Source organism: Cottoperca gobio, chromosome 16, assembly GCF_900634415.1.
Source record: "Cottoperca gobio chromosome 16, fCotGob3.1, whole genome shotgun sequence".
Lineage (NCBI taxonomy): Eukaryota > Metazoa > Chordata > Actinopteri > Perciformes > Bovichtidae > Cottoperca > Cottoperca gobio.
Window position 1 is genome coordinate 8,447,192 of NC_041370.1, and position 22,924 is coordinate 8,470,115.

Here is a 22,924-nt window from a genome sequence, read left to right on the forward strand (position 1 = left end):
AGGCCTGTGGTCCATGAAAGAAGCCTGCCAGAAAACAGCAGCTGCTCGGCACTCTGACAAGACCCTCCAGATTGTTCCTCGCATAAAGAACCTCAGCTGCCGGAACACTATTGACTCAAAGAGAGGGCGAGAGAACAGACAGCCTGAGCCCTGAACCCCCCTCTTACACCCTCCGACATACAGACTTGCCCTCTCTTTATTTTCCCCTCTCTGTGGTGCCCAAATTGCACCCAAAAACTATGCATACCACACATCAATCCAAGGATGGGCGCCGTCTGTGGGGAGACGGCCGTGTGTAAGCCGCATTGTAAATGGGTTTTCTCTCTTTCTCTGCCACCCTCCCCGCTCTGTCACTAACCTAGGGAGGCATTGTAAGTGAGAGGCGGTCTGCACTAGAGCTGGCTAAATCACTTAGTCATGGAGTAGGGAGGAGGAGGAGGTGGAGGGGGGTGCACAGGAGCTACTGTATGCCGCTTTCACCAGGATCTCTTCCCGGTGTGGGAGGTTTTATAAGCATGCATGCCCTTTTGTAAACTATTTTCGAGTGGAGCTGACAAATTGGCGAGCCGTGTAGCGTCCCGAAAAACAGGGTTGCTGGAATTTCACCCCTTTCAGTGTTTCTTGTGTTGGCCTTTTAAATAAATTCTGACTGACAAATTGGAGCGCTGCTGAATGGGGTGTTTTCCATAAGTTTTACATGGTTTATTTTTACATTATCATGTTTCATAGACACAGATGGCGTGGGTTTTCGATCATGTGCATTCTTTATCTTTGCTTGAAAGCATTGAGTCACATTATTCTCCCATGGGAACTCCCACAGAATCCCAGACCATCAGTGCAGGCAGAAGGATGGACAACAGTAAAAAACAACAGATCTTGGACCTCAGAACAAGGCATCTAATATATCTCCTTATTAGATTGAAAGTTAATTCTTGACCTTGACACAACAATCTCCCAACAAGGTCCATTAGTAGATGTCCCTGAGCTTTACATCACATCACAATCTTCCTTAGCAGATGGAGTTCGCCGGTTGTCAAATTTCCATTTTACTTATCATACATGTTGGCTTAAAAGTTGGGACTGAAATGTATTCTTGACCTTGGAAAACCGCAGTTAATCAACAACCTCACCACAATCAATCAAGTGTGTTCTAGCATACATATAGATCCCATAACAAATGTACAAAAAGATACACACAGACATACAGCTCAAATAAGGACCACAAGGCTAAACAAAGATACGCAAAAAAAGGTAGGTATGAAAAAAAGAATGTACAGTGCAGTTTTTACATGTACTTTTATTACTGTAAGTGTATACATTGAATAAATTAAGTAATAATAATGTGAGTCACTTTAGTCCATTAGTAGTGCTCAATGGAAAAACAAAGCATTTGAACAATTACATTCATATATGAGGACAATACAACAACATACAATGTTTCCAAGTCAGACGGTTTCTGTAAATTGTTAATATTACAGTAGTGCAATGGCGTAGAGGGAAAATAAAATAATATTTGTACATCTTTATTTCACAAAAAAAACTTTACACACACTAGTAAGACATTTCTAACCTGATTGGATGAAAGTACATAGACAATTTTGCACCAATCAGCGTCATTACTGTACGACGCCAATAACCAATCAGAAACCCAGAAGTTGGAGCGTAGCCCGCCCACAGGCAACAGCCAGTAGTCTGGCCGAAACAACTGTCATTTAGTGAGTGGACATGATGGGGAAGACAGAGCGAGAGCTGGTAAACACGAATTAAACGTCTGAAGAAGTATCAAAAACAACTTTTAAAGTTACTTGTGTAATGGTTAAAGCTTTCGTCGGCATGTGATAGTATCTTACAGGTAAGTTATCACCAAGTAATGCGTGTTTTGGTGTGCCATCGAATGCATGAGTTGAACTAAAAATTAAAAAAAGGAAGCTAACGTTTTTTTTTTTTTTTTTGCTAACAAGCTAATGTTTATCTTACCGTTCCCCCTCCACCACAACCTCCTTTTCTAGAGAAGCAGCAACTTTTGCAGTACGTCTTTCTTACTGCGATAGAAATTACATCCAGTTTCGGAGGATGTCAGCCCCCAGCAACTCGCTTCAGCAGCCGAGGGTGAGACGCAGCAATGCGGGCTCCCCCGGCTCGTTCAACAACAACAGCAGCTGCCGTTTGCACCCCATCCGTGCCACCGTGCCCTACCAGCTCCTGCGTGGGGGTCCGAGCAGCCCGACCAGGGGGGGTCAGACTCTCTACGGTGGAACCACGAACAGCCGAGGCTCAAGTCCTCCCTCTAGCCCCTCATTCATTTCAGGAAGTGCAAATTCTAAGCAAAGACTGTCCCCCGAAAACAAGGACTCCTCCTGTCCCCCAGACTCTCCAGTTTCCAGAGGTAAAATCACTTTTCTTTAACTGTTTTGCCTTACATAGGCCAGCAATGCCATGTCACCACGTGCTCTTACCCACTGATAACTTGTTATACTTGTACAGTTATACTTTTAAATAAGATGACTTTAGTTATGCAAAAAAAAGAAGGTAAAAAATTATATTTGAGGTGGTAAGTCTTGGGCAAGGTTGGCACTTGATTTGCAGAACGTTGATCCATTAACTATTTAGCCTATCATCCACTTACACAATTAGGCACTCATAAAGAGAATAGAGTGCACTTTTGGCTCTCTTATTTCCTATGGACTTTTGACAGGAGAGAGGGGGAGGAAAGAATTGGCTGAAAGACTTGTATTCAGTTGTGTAAAGGGGCCACATCAGTCCCAATAGACATAGTGCAGAGTGAATAGTCGGGTGTTGCTTTTCTGACCTCACTCCATTGATACAGCATGGAGTACTCATGGCACATTCAGAACATATGCTGAGCCTCACCTTGTTGCCTTGCACATGGATAACAGAGGTCTGTGCTATGTCGTGGTTTCATGTCACACTCAGCTGCTTCTTGGAAGTGATATGGAGACAAACTGAAGGAGGACATGAGAGTCCAGGCAGCCCTAAATCTGCATTTCCTAGTGTTTCAGTAAATCTCCTTTATGTGACAGCCTTTCCTGCCAAATATCGATACTCTGGCTGCTTTTCTAGACTAGTAGCAGTATCTTTTTGTAGGCCAGAACTGCTTTTTATTGCTAGAGGGATACGGTTTCCACCCGTAAACCATGTGTTCTATGTACAAAACACACGTAACCACCTAACCACACACTCTGGTGAGGCACATTGTGATATAGAAGTGTCCGAATACAGCTTGCTTTTCCAGTATGTGGAGACAAGAAGAGACTCCTTCTAGTTCTGTTAACCTGAGTGGGTGTTTCTGACGCTGCATGAGTTCCCATGAGAGGCACCAGTTATTCTCACCACAAGAGTGTTCTGAACTTAATGAGATTAGGTCACATATCGCAACACGCCACACAGCAACCACAGTGCACCAGCTGGATCAATGATTCATTGGTTGTGTTTAATAGTTTCTCCCGCTTACCTTTTTAACAGAAATGGCAGCCCTCTTGTTTCAGTGCAGGATGGTAGGTATTGTGGAGTTGTGTGTGTGTGTGGAATTTTATGTTTGTGACATGCTTCACATTCTTTAGTTCTTTGAATGAGATGACCTCCAACCTTGACCAGTGTACCATGCATGGCAGGAAACGAAGTCTCTTCCATAACAACTGAGTAGGCAGACTTACCAGGCACGATATTTCACCCGTGTTTGCCTAGCGGTTGGTGTTAATTTCCCACCCCAGTGGCATGCCACGCATACCTCAGTCCTCTGAAAGAGACAACCTCTAACCCAGACCAGTGTCTCATGTTAGTGGTGATGATGGAGACTTGACCCCCCTTCATCGCTGTAACCTCACAGTCCAAACACGCATGAGAGGCCTCCGATGGCGACTATGATCATATCAGTGTGAGTTTGGTGGCTACTAGCAGTCAAAAAATGCAAACATGATTTTCGATTTTCATTGTTGCATGAAATGATTCATGCGACTGAAGCAGGAGGTTTTGCACTTTGTAATCTATCATTCATTGTAGTTCTTTGAACCCACTCGCAGACATAATGCTTGCCATTTGGTGGGAAATGTACTCCAAAGTGCCGTGCAGCACCATCAGTGTTAGTGCCAGACAATAACTACCTTGCGTGCACAAAATATTTCATTTTTTTCCCCCATATTTCATTTTTTTTCCCATATTTCAAAAAAGACAATATTGACTTTGCTAATGTAAATGAATATTTAACTAATATTTCCGTAAACATGCAGCCGTGCATACCTAGATTAATGTAACGCACCCCATGAAGTACGTCCTACGGCTTCGCCCTTAAACTAATTTTAATTTCCCTCCTTTTCCAACTTCATTCATGTTGCCCCTGTGGTGGAGGCCTACCTTTTTGTTGTCACCGTTCTGCAAGTTTTGCAATACTGTTGCTCAAGCTTTCCTTTTTACGGCTATGCACGAGAACAGACTCTAACGCATGTACAACCAATGCAGCAGGCGATCAGATGCACAGAGCTGACCGCAACATGCAAGAGACCATGTGTTGCAAACTGCGGTAAAGACCCCATTTAAGAAGCATATTCCGACTCTGAAAAACAGAATAGTATCGGCATATGCCACATGTCTTAATCGATAATACTACATTCAGAATTGGGCCTAATTCGGAATATCCAAACGTTTACATAATGCATATCAAATTCAGAATATTGTCTACAGTAGTAACAGTGGAACATTACTACACTGGTAACGGACTGCACTGATGCTCAACAGTTCAGGTCATAGCCTGATGATGAAGATCAGACTTAAGAGTATTATTTTCCTCATCATGACCTTTTAGGTTCACCAACATGACATCATTCACCTACCACACTGTCCCAACAATGACAGTCCTGCTCTCTGTCAAAGTGCCAGCTGTGCTGAAACAGCCCTGCTTCATTGTCACACATTCAAACTGCAGAGTAGGACCAAATGTGAAAATGAGTCTGTTGTCCAAATCACTCGACTCTGGGGGAACCGTGCTGCGTTTTCTGTAGTTTTATCAGCCTGGCTTGCACATAACGGACTGTGTAGCATCTCGTTGAATCTCAACTTTGATGTTAAGTTTGCTCGTTCCTCTCAGTTCTAAAAGTGGGAATTGTTCCCGTTGTTGGCATACCCTCCTCACCTATTGAGATGCACTCAAACTAGTGCAAGCTAGCTTGTTGTGGGAGGTACCCACTGGACTAATTGACTGATGCTGACAATGCTAACAACGCATTTCATGACCAGCTGAGGGACAGATGCTGAAACGTATAACTTTGTAAGATCATGGCCAAGATTATTGTCTTCATTCATATTGCAGTCACTTCTCTAATGAATGCTTGTATGAACACACTTTTAGTTCGAGCAACTCATGTAGAAAACTGAAATATGAACTTCAGTTGATGTGTAATGTTTTTATTTATATGATATAGTACATACATGCACAGTATCATGAATATTTACAGAATCAATCATCACTTTTATGAGTACTATATAACACAGTGAATACTATACCAAATAATACTCCAAATTTTGGCAAATAAGAATTCATGCCTGTAGTATCAGTATAATCGTACATTCACACCGCACTTGGAGAGCGCAGACTTCAGCCAAGGCCGTTTCCATAAATGAAAAATAATCTGTCTATCCGCCCCGTGATTCGGATCCGATCCAAAGATTTAATGGGTTTACTTGGCCCATGCTACACTCTTCCGCCAAATATCATGAAAATTGGGCCAGTAGTTTTTCCGACAAACAAACCAAACTGAAAACATAACCTCCCTTGGCGGAAGTAATTATATTAAACTTTAATTTAAAGGAAACTGTGGAAACATGATGGTGCAACATAGCGCACTCCTTGGAAGAGAACCTACTCCCTATGTATATATGAAGGACTCGGAAACCAAAAGGAAACATAGTTATGAATATTATATTCCATTTCCGCCAATACATCCCCCTGAATCCTAAACACTGGTCCATTTTTAATTGCGCATTTCTGGGGCTAGATATCAAAAGGAATATTGTTCCAACTTTGACCCAAGATGAAGCTAAACTGTTGTGAATTTCCCTTTCAACCAGTGTCGTGCAGCCTTGTGAAAACCTACAGGAAACCATTCTGCTATGGTATACTGATCTGGACCGCATGTTTGTTTTCACATTTGCCTCTGCTCTACAGTTAATAAACCAACCATTTATCCCCTGGAAATGCAGCCTGCTCAATGCCCGGTGAAGGAAAGTTGTCATTAAAATTCAACCTGAAAATATTCCTTCTAATATCTCATAACACCTCTCACTTATCTATGAAATCAGCAGATGGACTGCTTTGATGTCTTGGCATCTTTCACACTGTTTCATTTTTCTCATCAGGAGATTATTCTAGTCTGGCAAGTGGGGAGACTATGGAAAATAACCACAATCCTGGTTCTGAGAGCACTGGCTTGGTCTGTATCAATATTGATGGAAATTTAGCCTGCTTCCTTTGTCTACAATGCTTCAGGGAATTTTACTGTAGCCCAGTAAGCTTACTTAGGCAATACCTTTGGGTGGGTAGGCCCGTGTATTCTATGAACAAAGAACAACAATGAACGGCTATGTAGTTCTGGTAGGAGAGGGGTGCCTCATGTAGATAGTTTAGTCTGTGTGTGTGTTGGTTTGTGTGTTCATGTTGGAAAGGCCTCTGCCTAAACCTACTCAGACATGGAATAGAGTAAATGTGTCCTGATCATCATGGTGCCATTACATGGTGTCTTTCATACGGAAATGAAGAAGCTTTCATTTGCTTTTAGGAATCACACAAGTGTAATTGAGGCTAATATCTTTAATCCAGCTCTTACTGCAGTATCATGCTATTCTTAAGCTTTGGGTTTGCGTGTTTTGTTTTTCTCCTTTTTTATTTTATTTTTTTCTTACTGCGTGTCACTGCAGGAATGTTGAGTGGATGCAGGCAGTATTGATGTGCATTGTGGTGTGGTTGTTTATGAGTTCTTATGTGGGTGGTGTGTGCTTAACTGTTCTGGCTCACAGCAGACTGCTCTCATAACATCAGATACTCCTGCTCAGCCATTTACATTTGCTTCAGGCCTCAGCTCTCAAGCCTGTTTGCCCTGCACTGATACTTATGAGATTAGAAAAATTGTCCACTCTTTGAGAACAAGAAGAGATTGCACGGCAAGGTCTCTTCTCTATAAAACATTGTTAATTACAGTAGTTAACAGGTCAAGGTGAAGTGTTGATTATAATGTATTGTTTTCAGAGATATTCTCTAACTGTCGAACAGATCATGCTGTGATTGACTGAAATATATAATTTCTATTCTTGTAATACGAACATCTACCCACAATCCCTTTTGTGTTCCCACTACAACACAGTTAAAGAAACTAGGCCAAGTAAAAAGTTACTTATTTTGACAGTAAGACATTGATTATGCAATTGCGTTTCAGGTTGTTTTACATGATTACTTGCCAAAAATGTAAACCATTATTATTATTATTATTATTATTATTATTATTATTATTGTATGGCCCCCAGGGCCTTGGCTACTCATTTGCACACAGAGATTTATTACACAATGACACTTAAGTACTGTATGTTGATGCCTCAGGGAATATTGCTCACTTGGTGCTGACGCCTGAATGCGTGTTTGTGTGTATGAGTGTGTGTGTCTCATCCTATCACTTTATTCTTTCCCAATTTACAGCAGAAAGGTCCAAGTTACAGGTTCGGAGTTCCAGTGCCATCCGGCGCGCATCTTCCCTGGACGCCATTACAGGGCCATACCTCACTGGCCAGTGGCCTCGGGACTCCCATGGACCATACCCTTCCTGTATGAAAGACAAAGCCACACAGGTACATGCCATTCAGAAAAACAAACACTATCTTTGCTATTAGACCTGAATAGGGGTCTGCCATATTGTATTATTCATGATAATAGAGAGGCAAAGTAGGAGGGAGCCTCCATTGTCATTCCAAAAATGTATATCATTTTTGGAAGCTGTTGAGTTTTGTTATGAAAGAATACTGACTAAGCATGATCATGACAAGGGCTGCTCCCTGTTTGCTAACAGAAGTGTACTAAACAGAAATATGGGACTCCCAGAGATAATGCAGTGATCCTGTTTGTTTATGTCATAACCTCCACTTGTTATTATTTCAACTTAGTTTCAGAAAAATCATGTAATTTTGGCATGGTGGACATGATCCTCGGCTGCTGCTGCCTTGGAGAAGAAGCCAGTCAGAGGTGCAACTCAGAGTGGTAGCAAATTCAAAATGTTAAGGTGCTTACCAAATCGGCCACAGCATTCATGGTTCCAGAACGCTACATCAAACTACAAAGGCCACATATGTCGTCCTCTTGTAAGCAAATTGATCTGGTGACGTGGTGCATGATCCTTCTGATCTAGCTCAGCAGGTGACAGTGATTGATCATTGCATTGTACATTCAGTTTGAGGTGAAGCACGTTGCACCGTCGGGGGGAATTTAAGAAAATCAAGTTTGGAAAAGTAGAGGTGGTTTAATATTGAGGAGGGGATGTGTGAGGGGAAAAAGCTCACTGCACGAGAAACACTAGGCTGAAGTTTGTTTAATAATCATGAGCTGGAAGAGTTTTACCCAATATGGTTAGCATTTTGTTATTTAAAATTTTGACATGGCAAAAATACTATAGAAAAAAAAAAAGATGTACATCGGACTATGGCCATAGAGTGTCTGGTAAATCCCCAAATTCCAAACTCTTTTCATTTCTCACAACAAATTATGGCAGTTAGGACTTTTTTCTGGAGACCTACATATTTACAAGCCATGGCCAAATACTTTGTTATGGTATTCTGGTGGCTGGTGGTAGAGTCTGCTGTGAATACAGACCTAATAGACTTTGCTGTAAATATTCTGAAATATCCTACATTATAAGCACTACATTATAAGACTTAATAAGACCGAGGTATGGATTTCACATTGAGCCTTACCACAGTTTTCCTGGAAAGCAGCCCACACATGATCACCCACTAATGTAGCCATGTGGACTGGCTAGATGTACTTTTTCTCTAAGCTTAATTTTTGGGGGGTGTTGGTTTGTGGTGGGTTTGTGTTATGAAAGAATATTGACTATGCATGATCATGACGAGGGCTGCTACTTCTTTGCTAACAGAAGCCTTTCATGTGTATGAATGAAGACCGCCGAGCCTAATTTACATGGGTTTCATCCCTTTAACCCCTCATTTGCCTCGCATTTCTTTGTGTGTAGGATGAGGAAGTGGCGAGAGTGCCTACAAGATCTCTTGAAGTGGCTGTATGCAGAGTAAATACCTCTTATTACAGGGTTCCTGTGCAACACTGGAAAGAATGGACAAGTATGGAAAATCTATTTCGTAATTATCAGGTCTTGAAAAATGTTATTGCCGAAAAAACGTCTGCGCACGTATACTCGGTGATCTTTTAAACCTACTGTTTTTTGACACATTGTGATATTTGCATCAACCATATTTCCCAGCCGTTATCAGCAAAGATGTGATTGAAGGCTGACCAAAACAAAAATCCAGTTTAGGAGATTTATGTCTGTCAAAGCTGTGGAAATTTGAGATGGGAAAACATTTGGCTATTTTGTAATGATGTGGGGGAGTTTGACACACTTGACAATCCCTTGAGTGATTAGATGCACAAACTCCCCCAGGGATAGCGAGAGACCACTTCCTGTTAAAAAGCTATGCCTGGGCCCAGCTCTTTCTATAAGACAACAACGGCAGAGAGCAGCAGACAAAAGGTCCCTGGCCTCTTTTGTTGTGCATTGCTCAAGTTCAAGACAGCCTCTTCTTTTGAGCTGTTATGTAGCCTTGCATGGAGGTGAAGTTGTTTGCACCTGTCCCCCAGGCTTTAGCTGAGTCGAGGAGAAATCCCACTGCTTACCACCTGGCCCTCGTGGCTGTACGGCCCGCCTGCCTTTTGTGTGGGAGTTGAGGAGCAGAGGGCCCATACATATGCTAATCACTGTTCCGGGATAGGTCTGTGTGCCCTAGGCCCTGTGGTTACAGAACACAGAGAATGTCTGTATGAAGATTAGGGCCCTGACAAACCAAGCCGACCTCAAAGAACTAGAACCGACAAAGGCAGACTGATCAAATAGTTTGCGTCGCCTCGCGTCTTTATTTAAAAATTGCACTTGGAACACAACACAAAGACTACAGCCAATGGCCAGCTGACCACTGACATGTATTTTGCATTCTACGTGAGAGGAAATAAGTAATCAGCAGCCTGTATTTGTAATCTGAAAAACATAACCGTAAGACAAACAAACTAGCCTGCTATTTTTCATACTAACGTGGATCTGCTTAAACTGTCTCATTATAGGACTGGAATATAAAATGAGAATATGTCAAACATTTGAAACTGACGCTATAAACTTTGCCGTTAGCTGCTAATTTAAAAACAATGGTGCCAAACACAAGTTGCCCACAAAGGCTTAGCAAAGGCCTGCCATTGCCAGATATTAATCTTTTAGTTTGGTGTGTCAGGGTCTTAAAATGAATGCACACAAACAATCTTAATTTAGTGCTGTATTACATGGTATCTGCTATCACTCTGCTCCCTTTGTTGCTTCTTTATGAGAGTATTGTAAACTGTAGAAGTCTTCACCATTCCAAAAATCAATGGCGAAACACAAAAAGACCCGGAAATGTACTTCCCGGATTCAAACTGGACCCGTCTTTTATTTGAAAGCTGGGACTCGGAACGGTGCAGAACTGAGAAATGTCGGACCCGAAAGTACTGACCCAATTGGCACCCATTTCAAAGCTGATTGCTAAGTACGTTAATTTAAAAGTCATGAAAAAATAACGTTGTCTCTTATATGCCATGTCTCATGTAATCTATCGACCTTGATTGTTGGTCAAAGTTGGTCAAATATATCCGGGTTTTCTGTCCTTCCTCTCTTGCTAATTGAAGTGGCACAGCTAATCCACTCGTTATTTCAGTTTAAAAGTCAATTTGACTCGTTCAGAATCGGCTTTACGGTTTTGTTGCAGCCATCTTAATAAAGATAACTTTGACTGTTTGCCCTTTTTTAAACTATACAAATAGTTGCTACGACTGCTGATGTTAGCGTTGCTAATTTGCGATCATCTGTGCTCTTCACGCACATACAGAACTTCCATCATGATCAGCGCTGTCTGAACACGGCCAGGGGTCTTCTCTGATCTACTCATGTATTACACATAGTGTTAACAGGATCCGAAACCATACAGGTACCGGGCCGGGTCTCGAATCCTAGGGTTTGGATGGACCCATGAACACCTCTAGTAAACTGATGTGTATGTTGCTGTTTATGTGAATATAGTTGAAATGAAGCAAGAACAAACAGAAATGTCGTCTTGGAGACATTTATTTTCTATAATGCTCAGAAAGTTTCAAACTTGCACAAGGTAACCGATACACAAAGCCAACTCATCAAATCAGAATGCATGTTCTCCTCATCTCTAAACCCCATCAAATGATAACAGTGACACTCAGCTCGCATGTCTCGGCATGCAATCGAAACAAATTCCACTGTAATTCTATTGAAGCCCAGTCATTACTTCCTGCTTTGGAAGAGAGCTGGATTCTTGAGGATGTTGCCTGCATGTAAACCTTTGGGAGGGAGTCATAATGGGAAGCAAGCTGCAGGCTACGATAACAGAGTTTTATCTGCAGATACACAAGTCTACAAAGCACACAACTCCGGCCGGAAGTTCAAGAGCTAGCATAATAAAAAGGCCTCTGAGGTAAATAAAGGTGGGTGTTCTTGTTAATAGATCATTTGTGTGGGGGGTGAACAGTGTCAATCAAGAAACCTGCATTATGGTTAATCGTCTTGTCTTACTATGTATATCTAGTATATCCTGCCTTGACACCTGTGGCCATCTCTAGAGTTATTAGCTTACTTGGGTAATGGATACAAGCAATTTTTTGTACTGAAAGCTGCTGTCATAACTGTTAACATTAAGTTCACATTCATTGCCATACATCTTGGACACTTGGAGATGAAGAAAAATACTACAACTGAATTTTTCTTCTGATTCTCAAAATGATTGATTTTGCTTTTCATTTTAGCCAGCATTGTGCAGCCTTATGGAAACCTACACACATCACTCACTGCCATATTGAAAGCGTTTCACATTTCATTGAGTTTTACTTAGCAAGTAGCATTCCCTATTTGACGTCATAGAACATCTGTGAGAACTTAGTTTTTCCTCAACAGTTAAGTCTTCAACTCCACATAGCCCGTCTGCCCTTTTAAAGCAATCTGCATTCTGTATGAACAGATTAAGCTGCAGCATCGAGTCCCTCAATGCCTGGCAGAGGCATCAAACGGCACAAGCCATTGCGTAGGCCATGCACAAAATGTTAATGCTAAAGGCTAGCTACACATCTGCCATCCAGTGTGGCCAAGCACAGTAGTCCCTTTTATGAGAGCACAAGCAACCATTTAATTCGCTGTCCTTTTCTGGGGAGACCAGCGCCAGAAATCCAGCGCAAACGGCTTCACGGGTGTTCCTCATTATTCACAGTGTGATATTCCATATCATAGGGCAAGGCTTGTGCGTTGGAGAGCCATAGAGGTTTTTCTGTTTGTGTGGGGTCAGACATAAGGCAGTGTGAAGACGCTGACATTTAAGATGTTTGGTACTGCTGTGCTGACCATAAAACGTCAGATGTTTGACGATCTGTTTGAGGACCAGAGGCACTGTTGATATGCATAATCAGGGGGAAGTATGTGGTTTCAGACTATGAAACATCCTCAGTCTGTTTCTGTTTTTGCATATATTTGCATAACTTAACCGTTTCCTTGTTTATGCAGAAGAGGTCTAAAAGACATGTTCAGTGAGACAGAACTGCCTGTATGGTCTCTGGTAGGGAATGTTTTGTATATCAGATGTTTTCTTATTGGTGTACTAATGACACAATATCTCTGTAGACTCAATGAAATGGGGTCAAGCCTAGAACTGTGCTGTACATATTCTGACAAATCCAAATGGTGTAAATAGTTTACTTATTTGTAGACTGACTACAAATGCAAAATAAGGTGGGGTACCAGCAATAGCTGCTAATAAAGTCGTTGTGAATGTCACCTGTGGCTGACAAGGCAGGTAACCATAAGTAGTTTGGTAGCACCAAGTATTTTCCTGAACTAGATTTGGCTTATTAAATGGCTGGTGGATTTAGGAATATACTGGTCGGTTTAGTCCTTTCACCAAGAAATAGTTTTATTCCCTGCCTTGGATGTATTTATCTTAAACTGGCTTACTAATGGAAGCAATCAAACGTGCGATGACTTTTAGTTTTTCCTGTTGAAAGTAGTTTTTTCCCCAGGGATGGCATCTCATGACTGTTTTCCTCATTTTCATTGAATCCAGATTTTCAGCTTTACTTTTGAGCACAGAGTTTATCGAAACCTTTACAAGTATTTAGTTGTTGATCACATGCTGAGGGATGTCGCCGACATTTCTGTTTTTTAAGAGATCTTTTTTATAACCTTTAGTTTCCTACTTCTCCTGTAAAATTATGTTTATTTTAAAATCATGTATATTAGAGTAGGTGTGTACATATATCATTTATAAAAACAGTATTTTTATTCTGCAAACAAATGCATGAATACAATAAATGAGGACATTTCATAAAACCTATGACTTTTGATGGACACATATTCAACAAAGACTACATTGTGACCTTTCAGTTATCTGATCTCTGTAAACATTAGGCCGCCCTGCCACGTAAACACATCTTAGAAACTGCAGGTTAGTTTAATCCTAGGCTTTCAGGGACATGTAATGTATTCTATTTATATATCTTTGCATCTGCACACAATGGAGACTTGTGTTTATGCTAGTGTGAAGGAGTACATCACACTTATCTTTTATGTGCCTGTGCAACATGAGATATGCTATTTGGTGTCTACAGTGTCGTACAGTACATTTGGAGCATCTATCAGTAGAATGAGTTGTGTCTGTGTTGGAGTAAATGATATTGAGTTGCGTAACATGTGGTTTGGTGTCTGCGTGTGTTTTATGTGTTTCAGACTCCAGGTCTCTGGATTGATGAGGGAGCAGAACTGGGAAGTCTTCACCAGCGGTCAGCCTCCTGGGGCAGCGCAGACCACCTCAAAGAGGTAGATTCACCTGCCTTAACTGTGCTTCTCCCAAGTCACAGCTGCTTCTGACAACAAACCCCACAGACGGTGGATTAACTCAGTGGAGTAGTGTCAGCAATCTGTCTGACACTAAGCTACACCAGACTGGCATAAAACACTCATTCAGTTTAAAGAGCATGTTTTTGTCATTTTTAAGATTGATTCCATTTATTTAAAATGTGTTTTTCATTTGTCTGGGTCTGAGGTCAACCTAAATATTATGCTTCTTAAGGTTGGTTTCCACTCCTGTCTATCTGCTGGGCTTGGTGGCCAACCAGCCGACCACATGGAGCTATTAGTTCTCCAACTCTCCACACCACAGTCTAAATTTAACCTCCTTCTCCCCTCTGTTTCCCATTCAACTGCACCCTTGCATCTCATTATGGCTTGTTGTTTTTGAGAGACTAGGCAGGAGCTCCTCTCAAGGGTAATCTAGCCGTATTGTTCCTTCTTTATCTTGCACTGAGTGTAGTTATCTAGGGTAACTCATGCTACTTAACAGCCTTACAGATCGCCCTGCAACACAATTGACAATCCTATTTTACTGTTTTCTGACATCTATGTGTAATCAATGTTTAGTTCCAAAATAGTAATGGTGCTCAGATGTCTTGGGTTTTATTTTGTATTAGCCAGAACAGAAAACCAGTCAGCGTTTTTATACAAACTTACAATTACACTTTCAACAATCTACTTCAACCAAACATAAAATTCAACACACAGAACTACATTCCATAAACAACTTAATTTTATGACCCAGATGCCCAAGATGGTGTTTTTCCACTTCTTAATAACTTCAACTTCTTAAAACGCAGATAGGTAGGTTAGTACTGGAATGTGGACTGGCTCTCCCTTAACTTTGTTTGTCACCTGGCCAGGCTACAGTTAAACTTGTCGGGGCATCATGATGATGAAACGGGTTTCACATCCAAAAAAACTTTGAAAGGCCTTGGATCAAAAAATCTAATTAAGGCAGCAAATGGACAACAAATTGTGCAACTTGAAATAGTTTGGATGCAAACTACAGTTAGTCACATTGCACTTCAGCAATGCCACCAGTTGTAAAGGGAAGACGGGAAGAGAGACATTTTAATAGATACGGCCACGAGAAAAGCACAAAACAGTTTTTCCTGGGTATATACTCGCAGCTGTTCAAGTATAAATGTAGTCATACGCTAAAACTAGGCCAGCTAGAAAAATGTAGTGCTCAAGTGTCTACAGACAATTCCATGGCCTTGGCCTGTACAATCAATAGCATAGCACACCAGGAAAACATCTCTTCCTCATCCTCTGAGATTACATCGGGATTGCCTGGACTAGTCATTATCGACTACTGCGGTCACTCAATGAATGTAGTGAACTGTATTCTAGCTCCCTAACGTCTGCGATCACATGTGTGGGAAGACGTCTGTGAAAAGAACAAGTCTTGTTGACTGTGTTGCCAGGATTACAAGATCAGCATTGAAGACCACACCTTTGTCTGCATAGTACAACTGTCTGTTAGGCTCACAAAGGGTATCCTGTTTTTAGGCTGATACTGGGCCAGATGCTGAAACACCCATTGGCCTAACTTGTTTCATCATCAGACATGCGTGACCTGATTATATGCACTGTAGTAGCCTGCAACAATATTCAAGTGTAGTCTATCGTTATGGGTGGACACAGTAGCGCATATCTTTGTGAAAAGCCCAATAGTGCCATATTAATGTTGTAAGAAACATAAGAGAACACGGCCTCCCAGACATCCTTAAAATGATAAGAAATACTAATTGGGCAAATATTCTCTTTAGTGTAGGTTGACATTGTTCTCCCAGCAGAAAGGAGGAACATAAAAAATAAATATTCAACCAAACACTAAATGCGTCGGATCTGTTAAATAATTTTTTAGTTTATTTCTAGGCCAACACATGAGAGTAGAGCTGCAATAATAAGTTGATTAACTGATTAGCTGTTAAGTTTAATTGATAGAAAATTAATCATTGGTTAATCTTATACACTTCTTAAAAAAAAGAAAAGTGAAAGCTTCTTAATTGTGAGAATTTGCAGCTTTTTCATGTTTTGCCATTATTGTAAATTTAATATTTTTAGGTTTTGGATTATTGATCGGACAAAACAAGATATTTGAAGACTTCTCCTTGGACTTAAGGAAATTGTGACAGGGCATTTTTCACAGTTTTAATATGTTATGTTTTATATACCAAAAGATTAATCAAGAAAATATAAGCTAGGTTAATCGATTTTATGAAAACTAAAATGACCATGTTGACAGAAATGTTGCCTTCGTGACTCGGTTGTGATCTGTCATTTGCTGAAGTGATGCTACTTTTCTTCCAGCAGATTGCTAAACTGAGACTGCAGCTGCAGCGCAGCAAGCAGGTCAGCCGTCAGAGTAAAGACAGGGAGCAGAGCTCACTGCAGCTGCAGCACCAGGCGCAGCATGGCACTGCATGCCAAACACAGGTGAGTTACTCATGTCCATATTCATGCCATGCTAAACTGAGTCACCGGCAAGGTTTTTGAAGATAAGAGGATTCAATATGGATGTACCAGGGTTAAGCATGGTGGGTTTTTTGTGTTACTTGGTTAATTATAAATTCAACTCTTTCATTGGCTACATTAGTTTAAGTTTGGTAGTTATACATATACAACTCTTAGTGATCCACATGCGATAATTAGGTAGTCACCATTTGAGGAATAGGTGTAGCGTAAAAGTGCCCTGTTTATTTTTATAGCACGTTTTGTATGTGCCTTTTTTAGGCTTGTGTGTGTGTATATAGTCCATATTGTATCATCCAAGTGTATGATGTTGTATTTTGCTCTGCATTTGACTGAGGAGGTCTAGTTAATGAGAGGGAATGTGTCTGGGCATGTCCTGTCCTCTCCTTGTTTGCACATTATTCATTAACAGATGCCCAGCAACAGTACACATCCACCACTGTGGGAAAATGAACATAAACAGTGATCTGCTATGCCCCGCACCCACATGTGGTAGATCACAATCATGGCTATGTTTTTGGTCCTTATGATATTAATCCCACTTCAGTAACATGTATTTAAACTGAACACTTCCACCCAATAAATATATCATGAAATTTGATCCGCCACAATTCAATACCGCAAGCAGATTTCAGTGTCACAGATTCGAACACGCATGAAGTATTATAGTTTTAATTGCACACTTGATCTGAATTGTGAGAGGATTATTTTGATGTGCACTTAATTCTTCAGGCCAAAGATAATTTTTCCTGCCTCAGCTGGATAATAAAGTTTATTCTTCATTATTCTTATTTTTTTTTTTTATCTTTCTCTCTCTTTCCAGTACAAAGGAACTTCATCAGCCCTGTCAACAATTCCTGTGCCAAAATCCCTCATATGCAGGGTGCCGAGCAGTGTGGAGGGCATCAGCCACGAGCTAGAAAATGTGTTTATCAGAGAGGACTGGGAGCAGGGGATACAGGTAGGGATGTGTACACACACCAACCTGTGCTTGTTGAGCTGCAAATGTGTGAGATTAGTTTGTACTTTTATCTAATGAACTCTCCTCACCTGACGATACCTAATTTATCCATTTACAGACTTATTCAAACTTTTGTCCCAGTTGGGTTCAATCTCAGTTTAATGGCACATTGTACAGACTGTAAATCTGAGCAACCAAGTGGTGGGACATTTTTCACGGCACCTCCCTAGCTGTAATTATGAGTAGGAATTTCTGACCGCTAAAATATCTGTGTTGGTGAAAAGAACTGCATAATTAGCAGCACAATGGCTGCAAAGTGTATTAATCAATCAATGTAGCTGATTTAAAAAGGAGCTACATGTATAACGGTTTATCTGTACTAAGTTCCCAGGCTAACTTAATGTAACACAGTAGCAGATGATTAATTTAGGATTTCTTTCTGTTTATCTGGTGTGAGGAAGGAGCTTGAATTAAGGGGTATGTGCATCCACTCGCCAGGAAAGCAGCACTTTCATCAAATGTTCTCCCTGAATCTGCACATGGCTTCTGTGCCTTCACCTCTCGCCTTAGTGCGTCCAGTGTCCTGCAGGTGTCAATTGATGCAATGCTGCATGAGGCAGATGTTGTGTATTGCACTTTGCATTGGACAACAATCATTAATACTTTCTGAGTCTGTGAAATATTTAAGTTTAGCATTTTATACACTTTTAATATGCTTATGGTCAAAAATGACTTTTTAAGGCTCTGCTTAACATTCATCACATGCTCGCAAACGCAGTCTTGTAAAGTCCCTTGCAGCATTGTGCACTATACTGTCTGACAGTAAGACACATATATTCTCCCTCACACTGAATTAAACCGCTTGGAGGCGAGGACATCAGTAAATCCTGTCTGAAGTGGGGTAGTGAACCTTGGCAGGTCTGTAAAACTCCCCTCTTAGAAAGTCACAGACACACGTGCGCACACACAGTTTAAACATACGCACCACCACAGATTTACGGCCTGCTGTGCAACAAGCCATATTGCCTTCCTGCTCTCCCATTTTGAATCCATTTTTGCAAAAGCAGAACACTCTGCACATCACACTGTTCATCTACTGTCAACTGTTACCATCTGTGGTGTTTGCTTCTCCAATTGCCCTTTTAAACAGACAGACAAACACACCAGAGGCTTTTCAGTTCTAGTCATCCCAGACAGTTTAGCTGATGCTCTTAACCCAGAATGACATGGTCCTGTGAGTGAGCAGGTAGTTGTTCAGTGAGTTGCACAGGAACGCTTCGACAGTTGGGTTTTTCAAGGACGCGTTGCCTGTTATGGGTGATTGAACGCTCAGCACCACCACTCTGACATTTGAGGATCAATGTACGTTAACGCACGACCTCTCACCACCTCCTCCGCACTCTGACCTCACAGGCCATGGATGTGGTAGATGGCCGCCGTGCACCCTTCCCTCCGCATCACTACAGCAGCAGTGGGGACAAACGTGACACAGACACACAGGCCCCTTCAAGCGGTGACTCAAGCCCGTCGCCCCGCCCCTGCAGCTCTGACCACGTCCACTCTCCTGATGGAAGTCCCTGCTCTGCAGAGGAAATCGACAAAGGTGTGCCTTTTTTTTTGTTTGACAGATGTAGCTTTAGAGGGGAACTCTTCAAAGTCTGTTTACAGGTTTTGGGGAGTGTGGAAGAAAGAATGCGTGCATTGATCTCTGGGTTGTTTTACTGTCAACCATGACTCTGACAATGTTCTGAGCCTGCAATGCTAAATTGATGGAGTACTCTTTTTAAGACATAACAATGATTTTACTGCTATGCAGAGCTGTGACTTGCATTTATTTTAGTTATGAGTATTGTATTGGTTAATTGTTACTTGCATGCATCTCAAGGTGACCACTTAAGTTACTTAGATTGTTCTTTGGTATTAATAAAGAAACGTGGACATGGAGACATAGACAACACGAAAAGCTTGAACCTCAATACTGTTCGGTCAGGTAATGAAAGATGACATCATATTCTTTAACCAGACCATATTTTGACAGCTTTATCCAGGCAAAGTTCTTGAATGGCAGCTTGTAACATTTCAGACCTTTGGCTCCTTGAGTAGTATTTACCTTAACGAAAAAACAATCCCTCTCTAACATCACTTATGACCCACTAGAAGTGTGTGGCTTCTGCCTTTTTCTTTTTCTTTTTTCTTTTGCTGTGTTTATTCGGCAACAACCTCTAAAAAAAAGTACCGACCAGGTGCCAGATTATAAACGTGCATCCAAGAGGAAGCTACAGAAATGGCTGAAACTGCGCCAAATAAACCGCAAATATATCGACGTGAAACGTTGAGCGGAAAAAGGGTAGTTACAAAATTCTAATGAATCTGGGGTTGACTTTCCCCCACTGGCGAGCACCGTAACCCTTGTTGAGCCGAGGAGGAGGGGCCAACTGTGTTGTGTTTACCATCTGCAACCGACAGATCCTACTCATTGTGTCTTGAAAAAGGTTTTTTGTTGAAAAGGATGTTTATATTCCATAAAGCTCCTAAGAATCAATAACCAAAGTTTATTTTCCTTTTCCTATGTTATATTATTTCTACTGTATTTCCAGACGGCGTGTGCAGTTCTCCTCTCCCCAAGTTTGCCACCTCACCCAAACCTAACAACAGCTACATGTTCAAACGCGAACCTCCAGAGGGCTGTGAGCGGGTCAAAGTGTTTGAGGAGCTGGTGTAAGTATTTTTTTTCTTGTTTATCCTTTTTTAAATGCACCCTGTGTAGAAGACGAATGATAAACACAGTTTACTGTACTACTTCATGGACTCTGAGATCATGTTAGTAGATGGTACAACAAATTTAACGAGCTTACTTGCAATTGTGCGTGGCAGGGATGAGGTCAAGATGGCCGTGCACTTGCATTTAATCAAATCATTCATAATTCAAAATAGTGAATAGTACTAGGCTCAACCTTCTTTCTTTTTTTCCTTCAGGTCTGACAAATCAAAAGGCTTCCCTCTCTTCTCGTGCCCTGACAAAAACAAGGTGAACTTCATTCCCAGGGGGTCTGCATTCTGCCCTGTCAAACTCCTCTGCTCCTCCCTCTTCTCCCCCGTCTCTCCCTCATCCTGCTCCTCCGCCAACCCCGGTCTCCATGGCAATGACAGCCCAGGGCCTCAGGTGACCCCAACTCTGCCCACCGCACCACTAGCTACCTTTCCGGCCTCCGCTGACTGGAGCACCGACACAAGCACAGGCATAAACACAGAGCGCCAGAGCCCCGACACAGATGTAGGGAAAGATGGCTCGGCACAAGTTCTCCTCACCAGCTAGTCCTCAGGTATTCATAACCAAACCACCTGCAGCTGAAACATTACAGCTACTCGGGTGGTATGGCTTTAAAACAAAACAAAAACAAAAAAATATCCTTGCACTCCGTTAATCCTAACGTTAGCCAGCAGGGAGTGTCCAAGGTCAAGAAATGACAAACACAAAGTAGGATAACGATACCGACATCCTGCCGCACAAGCTCGATGGTTTGGTCGTTGTTAAGAGTGTGCTGACCTTGGGCACCTCATCCCTTCACCCATCACTAACCTAGCCTTCTCCTCTATACCGTAACAACACCCATAGCAAAAATAGCTACGCCTTCCTTCGCACAAAAAAAATAAATGACTGCTAAAATGATTGTGTTATGTGGAGGTTTTTCTGGAGATGAAAACTCAAGTTTCACAAGAGACAACTATGAAGTATCATAGAAACACATTCTACTCATGTTATCTAACCAGCTTACTAGCTGTTCGGTGTCCTGCGAGCTAACATCTAAAGTGCATATACGTAAGCTTTTTGACAGGATGGGAAATGCTCGATTCATGTATTTAGCATATCGGGGTGTTTTACAGTCAACACATTGCCCCACGTTAACCACAATGTTTGCACTTGTTAAGACATGGCTCAGAATGATACAGGCCGTGGTCTATTTGTTTATTTTTAAGTATTTGTAGCACAATGTCTTTATGAAACCAGCAGTTGCTTGAGTGTTCCACCCAACAGGCTTACAAGCAAAGACCTACATCTGCTTTTCTAGTCTGAATACTATTAATTAGCTTAACACAAAATGCAAATATTAGCTGTTTTTCAGTGACCAAATAACCAATCACGAAGCACACAACTCCCTCATTGCCTTGTTTTATTGCCCCACACTTTACAGAACAATAACTCGGGTCATGTGGAATGTACTTGCTTGGACTATGTTGCCTTTCCCCAGTGTTTGACTTTATCTACAGAAAGACATTCCAGTCTTTTGCAGAAATGTTTAGTTTTTTTTCCCCCTGGAGAGGGAGATTATTACAAACTGAATCAAGCGACTGGTGTCACATCTCGTAACGGATGGCTTTTGCGTTAACCTGTTCAGGTTAGAGTTTCAGGTGCTACGACACATTCCAGAGATCGCTGTTGCATAGGTCAACCGTGAGTACTCGTGTAAGCAGAACTAGCTACATAAGCTACACCCTCCCGAATTGAGACGTTGACAGATATGTCGTCTGATTCTACCCTTAGTTAAATATGTACCAAAGCAAATTGCAAAACTATGACAGGCCTGTCATGTATTTGGGACGCAAGAGAAACCATTTTTGTGCCAGAAGCGGAATGTTTATGTGCATTTTGTTTTGTTTATACACATTTTAGCGACATATAAACACTGGTTCATAGTGTTGGAAACAAACACTATGATTGTTGAACACAAGCCTAAGCACTTACTTGGAAGTGAATTGATAATCACTATTTTAAAACGATCAGAACTTGAGTGTGCAATTGATTTTTAGTTTGAAGTAAAGGTACACTAACAAATATGTGTAACACAGTTTGACTCGATATACAAATCCAACCAAATGTGCCCTAACGTTACCTGCACAAGTTGTATCACCAGCCCATATTTAAAAAAACTTAAAAACACAAAAAAACAATGCTTCAGTCGTTAAATGGGAGAGATAAACTAGTGACTGTTTCATTCCAAAACTTTGTCTATTAAGCCACTTGCACACATAAACACAAATATGAACAATATGCAACACATTCCACACAAATTTAAGTTGCAATGTTCTCCTCTGCTTGCAGCTCGACGAGTTTCAATCATACTAATTCTGATTCTATTCACAAGCTCATTGTGCAGTTAAGAAATGGTTGCCATGTTTGGCAATAATGATTCAGTTCTCTTGTGTACAACGCATTTTTATGTAGTGTGCGTGTGTGTGCGTGCGTGCGTGCGTGCGTGTGTGTGTGTGTGTGTGTTTTTCAATAAAGAAAACAAAAAAGTACTTTTTGGATTGG

The 22,924-nt window shown here is 41.3% G+C and overlaps 1 protein-coding gene across 2 annotated transcripts; it reads left to right on the forward strand.

The window, feature by feature from the left end:
• Window positions 1–1,692: 1,692 nt before the first annotated feature.
• Window positions 1,693–22,911, forward strand: glcci1b (glucocorticoid induced 1b). 2 transcript variants are annotated; one of them, XM_029450874.1, is made up of 9 exons: window positions 1,693–1,852; window positions 2,010–2,386; window positions 7,700–7,848; window positions 14,046–14,135; window positions 16,488–16,613; window positions 17,473–17,610; window positions 19,024–19,213; window positions 20,208–20,328; window positions 20,587–22,911. In XM_029450874.1, exons 2-9 carry the CDS (start codon window positions 2,074–2,076, stop codon window positions 20,924–20,926), a joined length of 1,467 nt encoding a protein of 488 aa, XP_029306734.1. In that variant the 5' UTR covers window positions 1,693–1,852; window positions 2,010–2,073; the 3' UTR covers window positions 20,927–22,911. The 2 variants fall into 2 exon arrangements, with proteins under 2 accessions (XP_029306734.1, XP_029306735.1); XM_029450875.1 differs by having other exon boundaries at window positions 16,491–16,613.
• The last annotated feature ends 13 nt before the right edge of the window (window positions 22,912–22,924 follow it).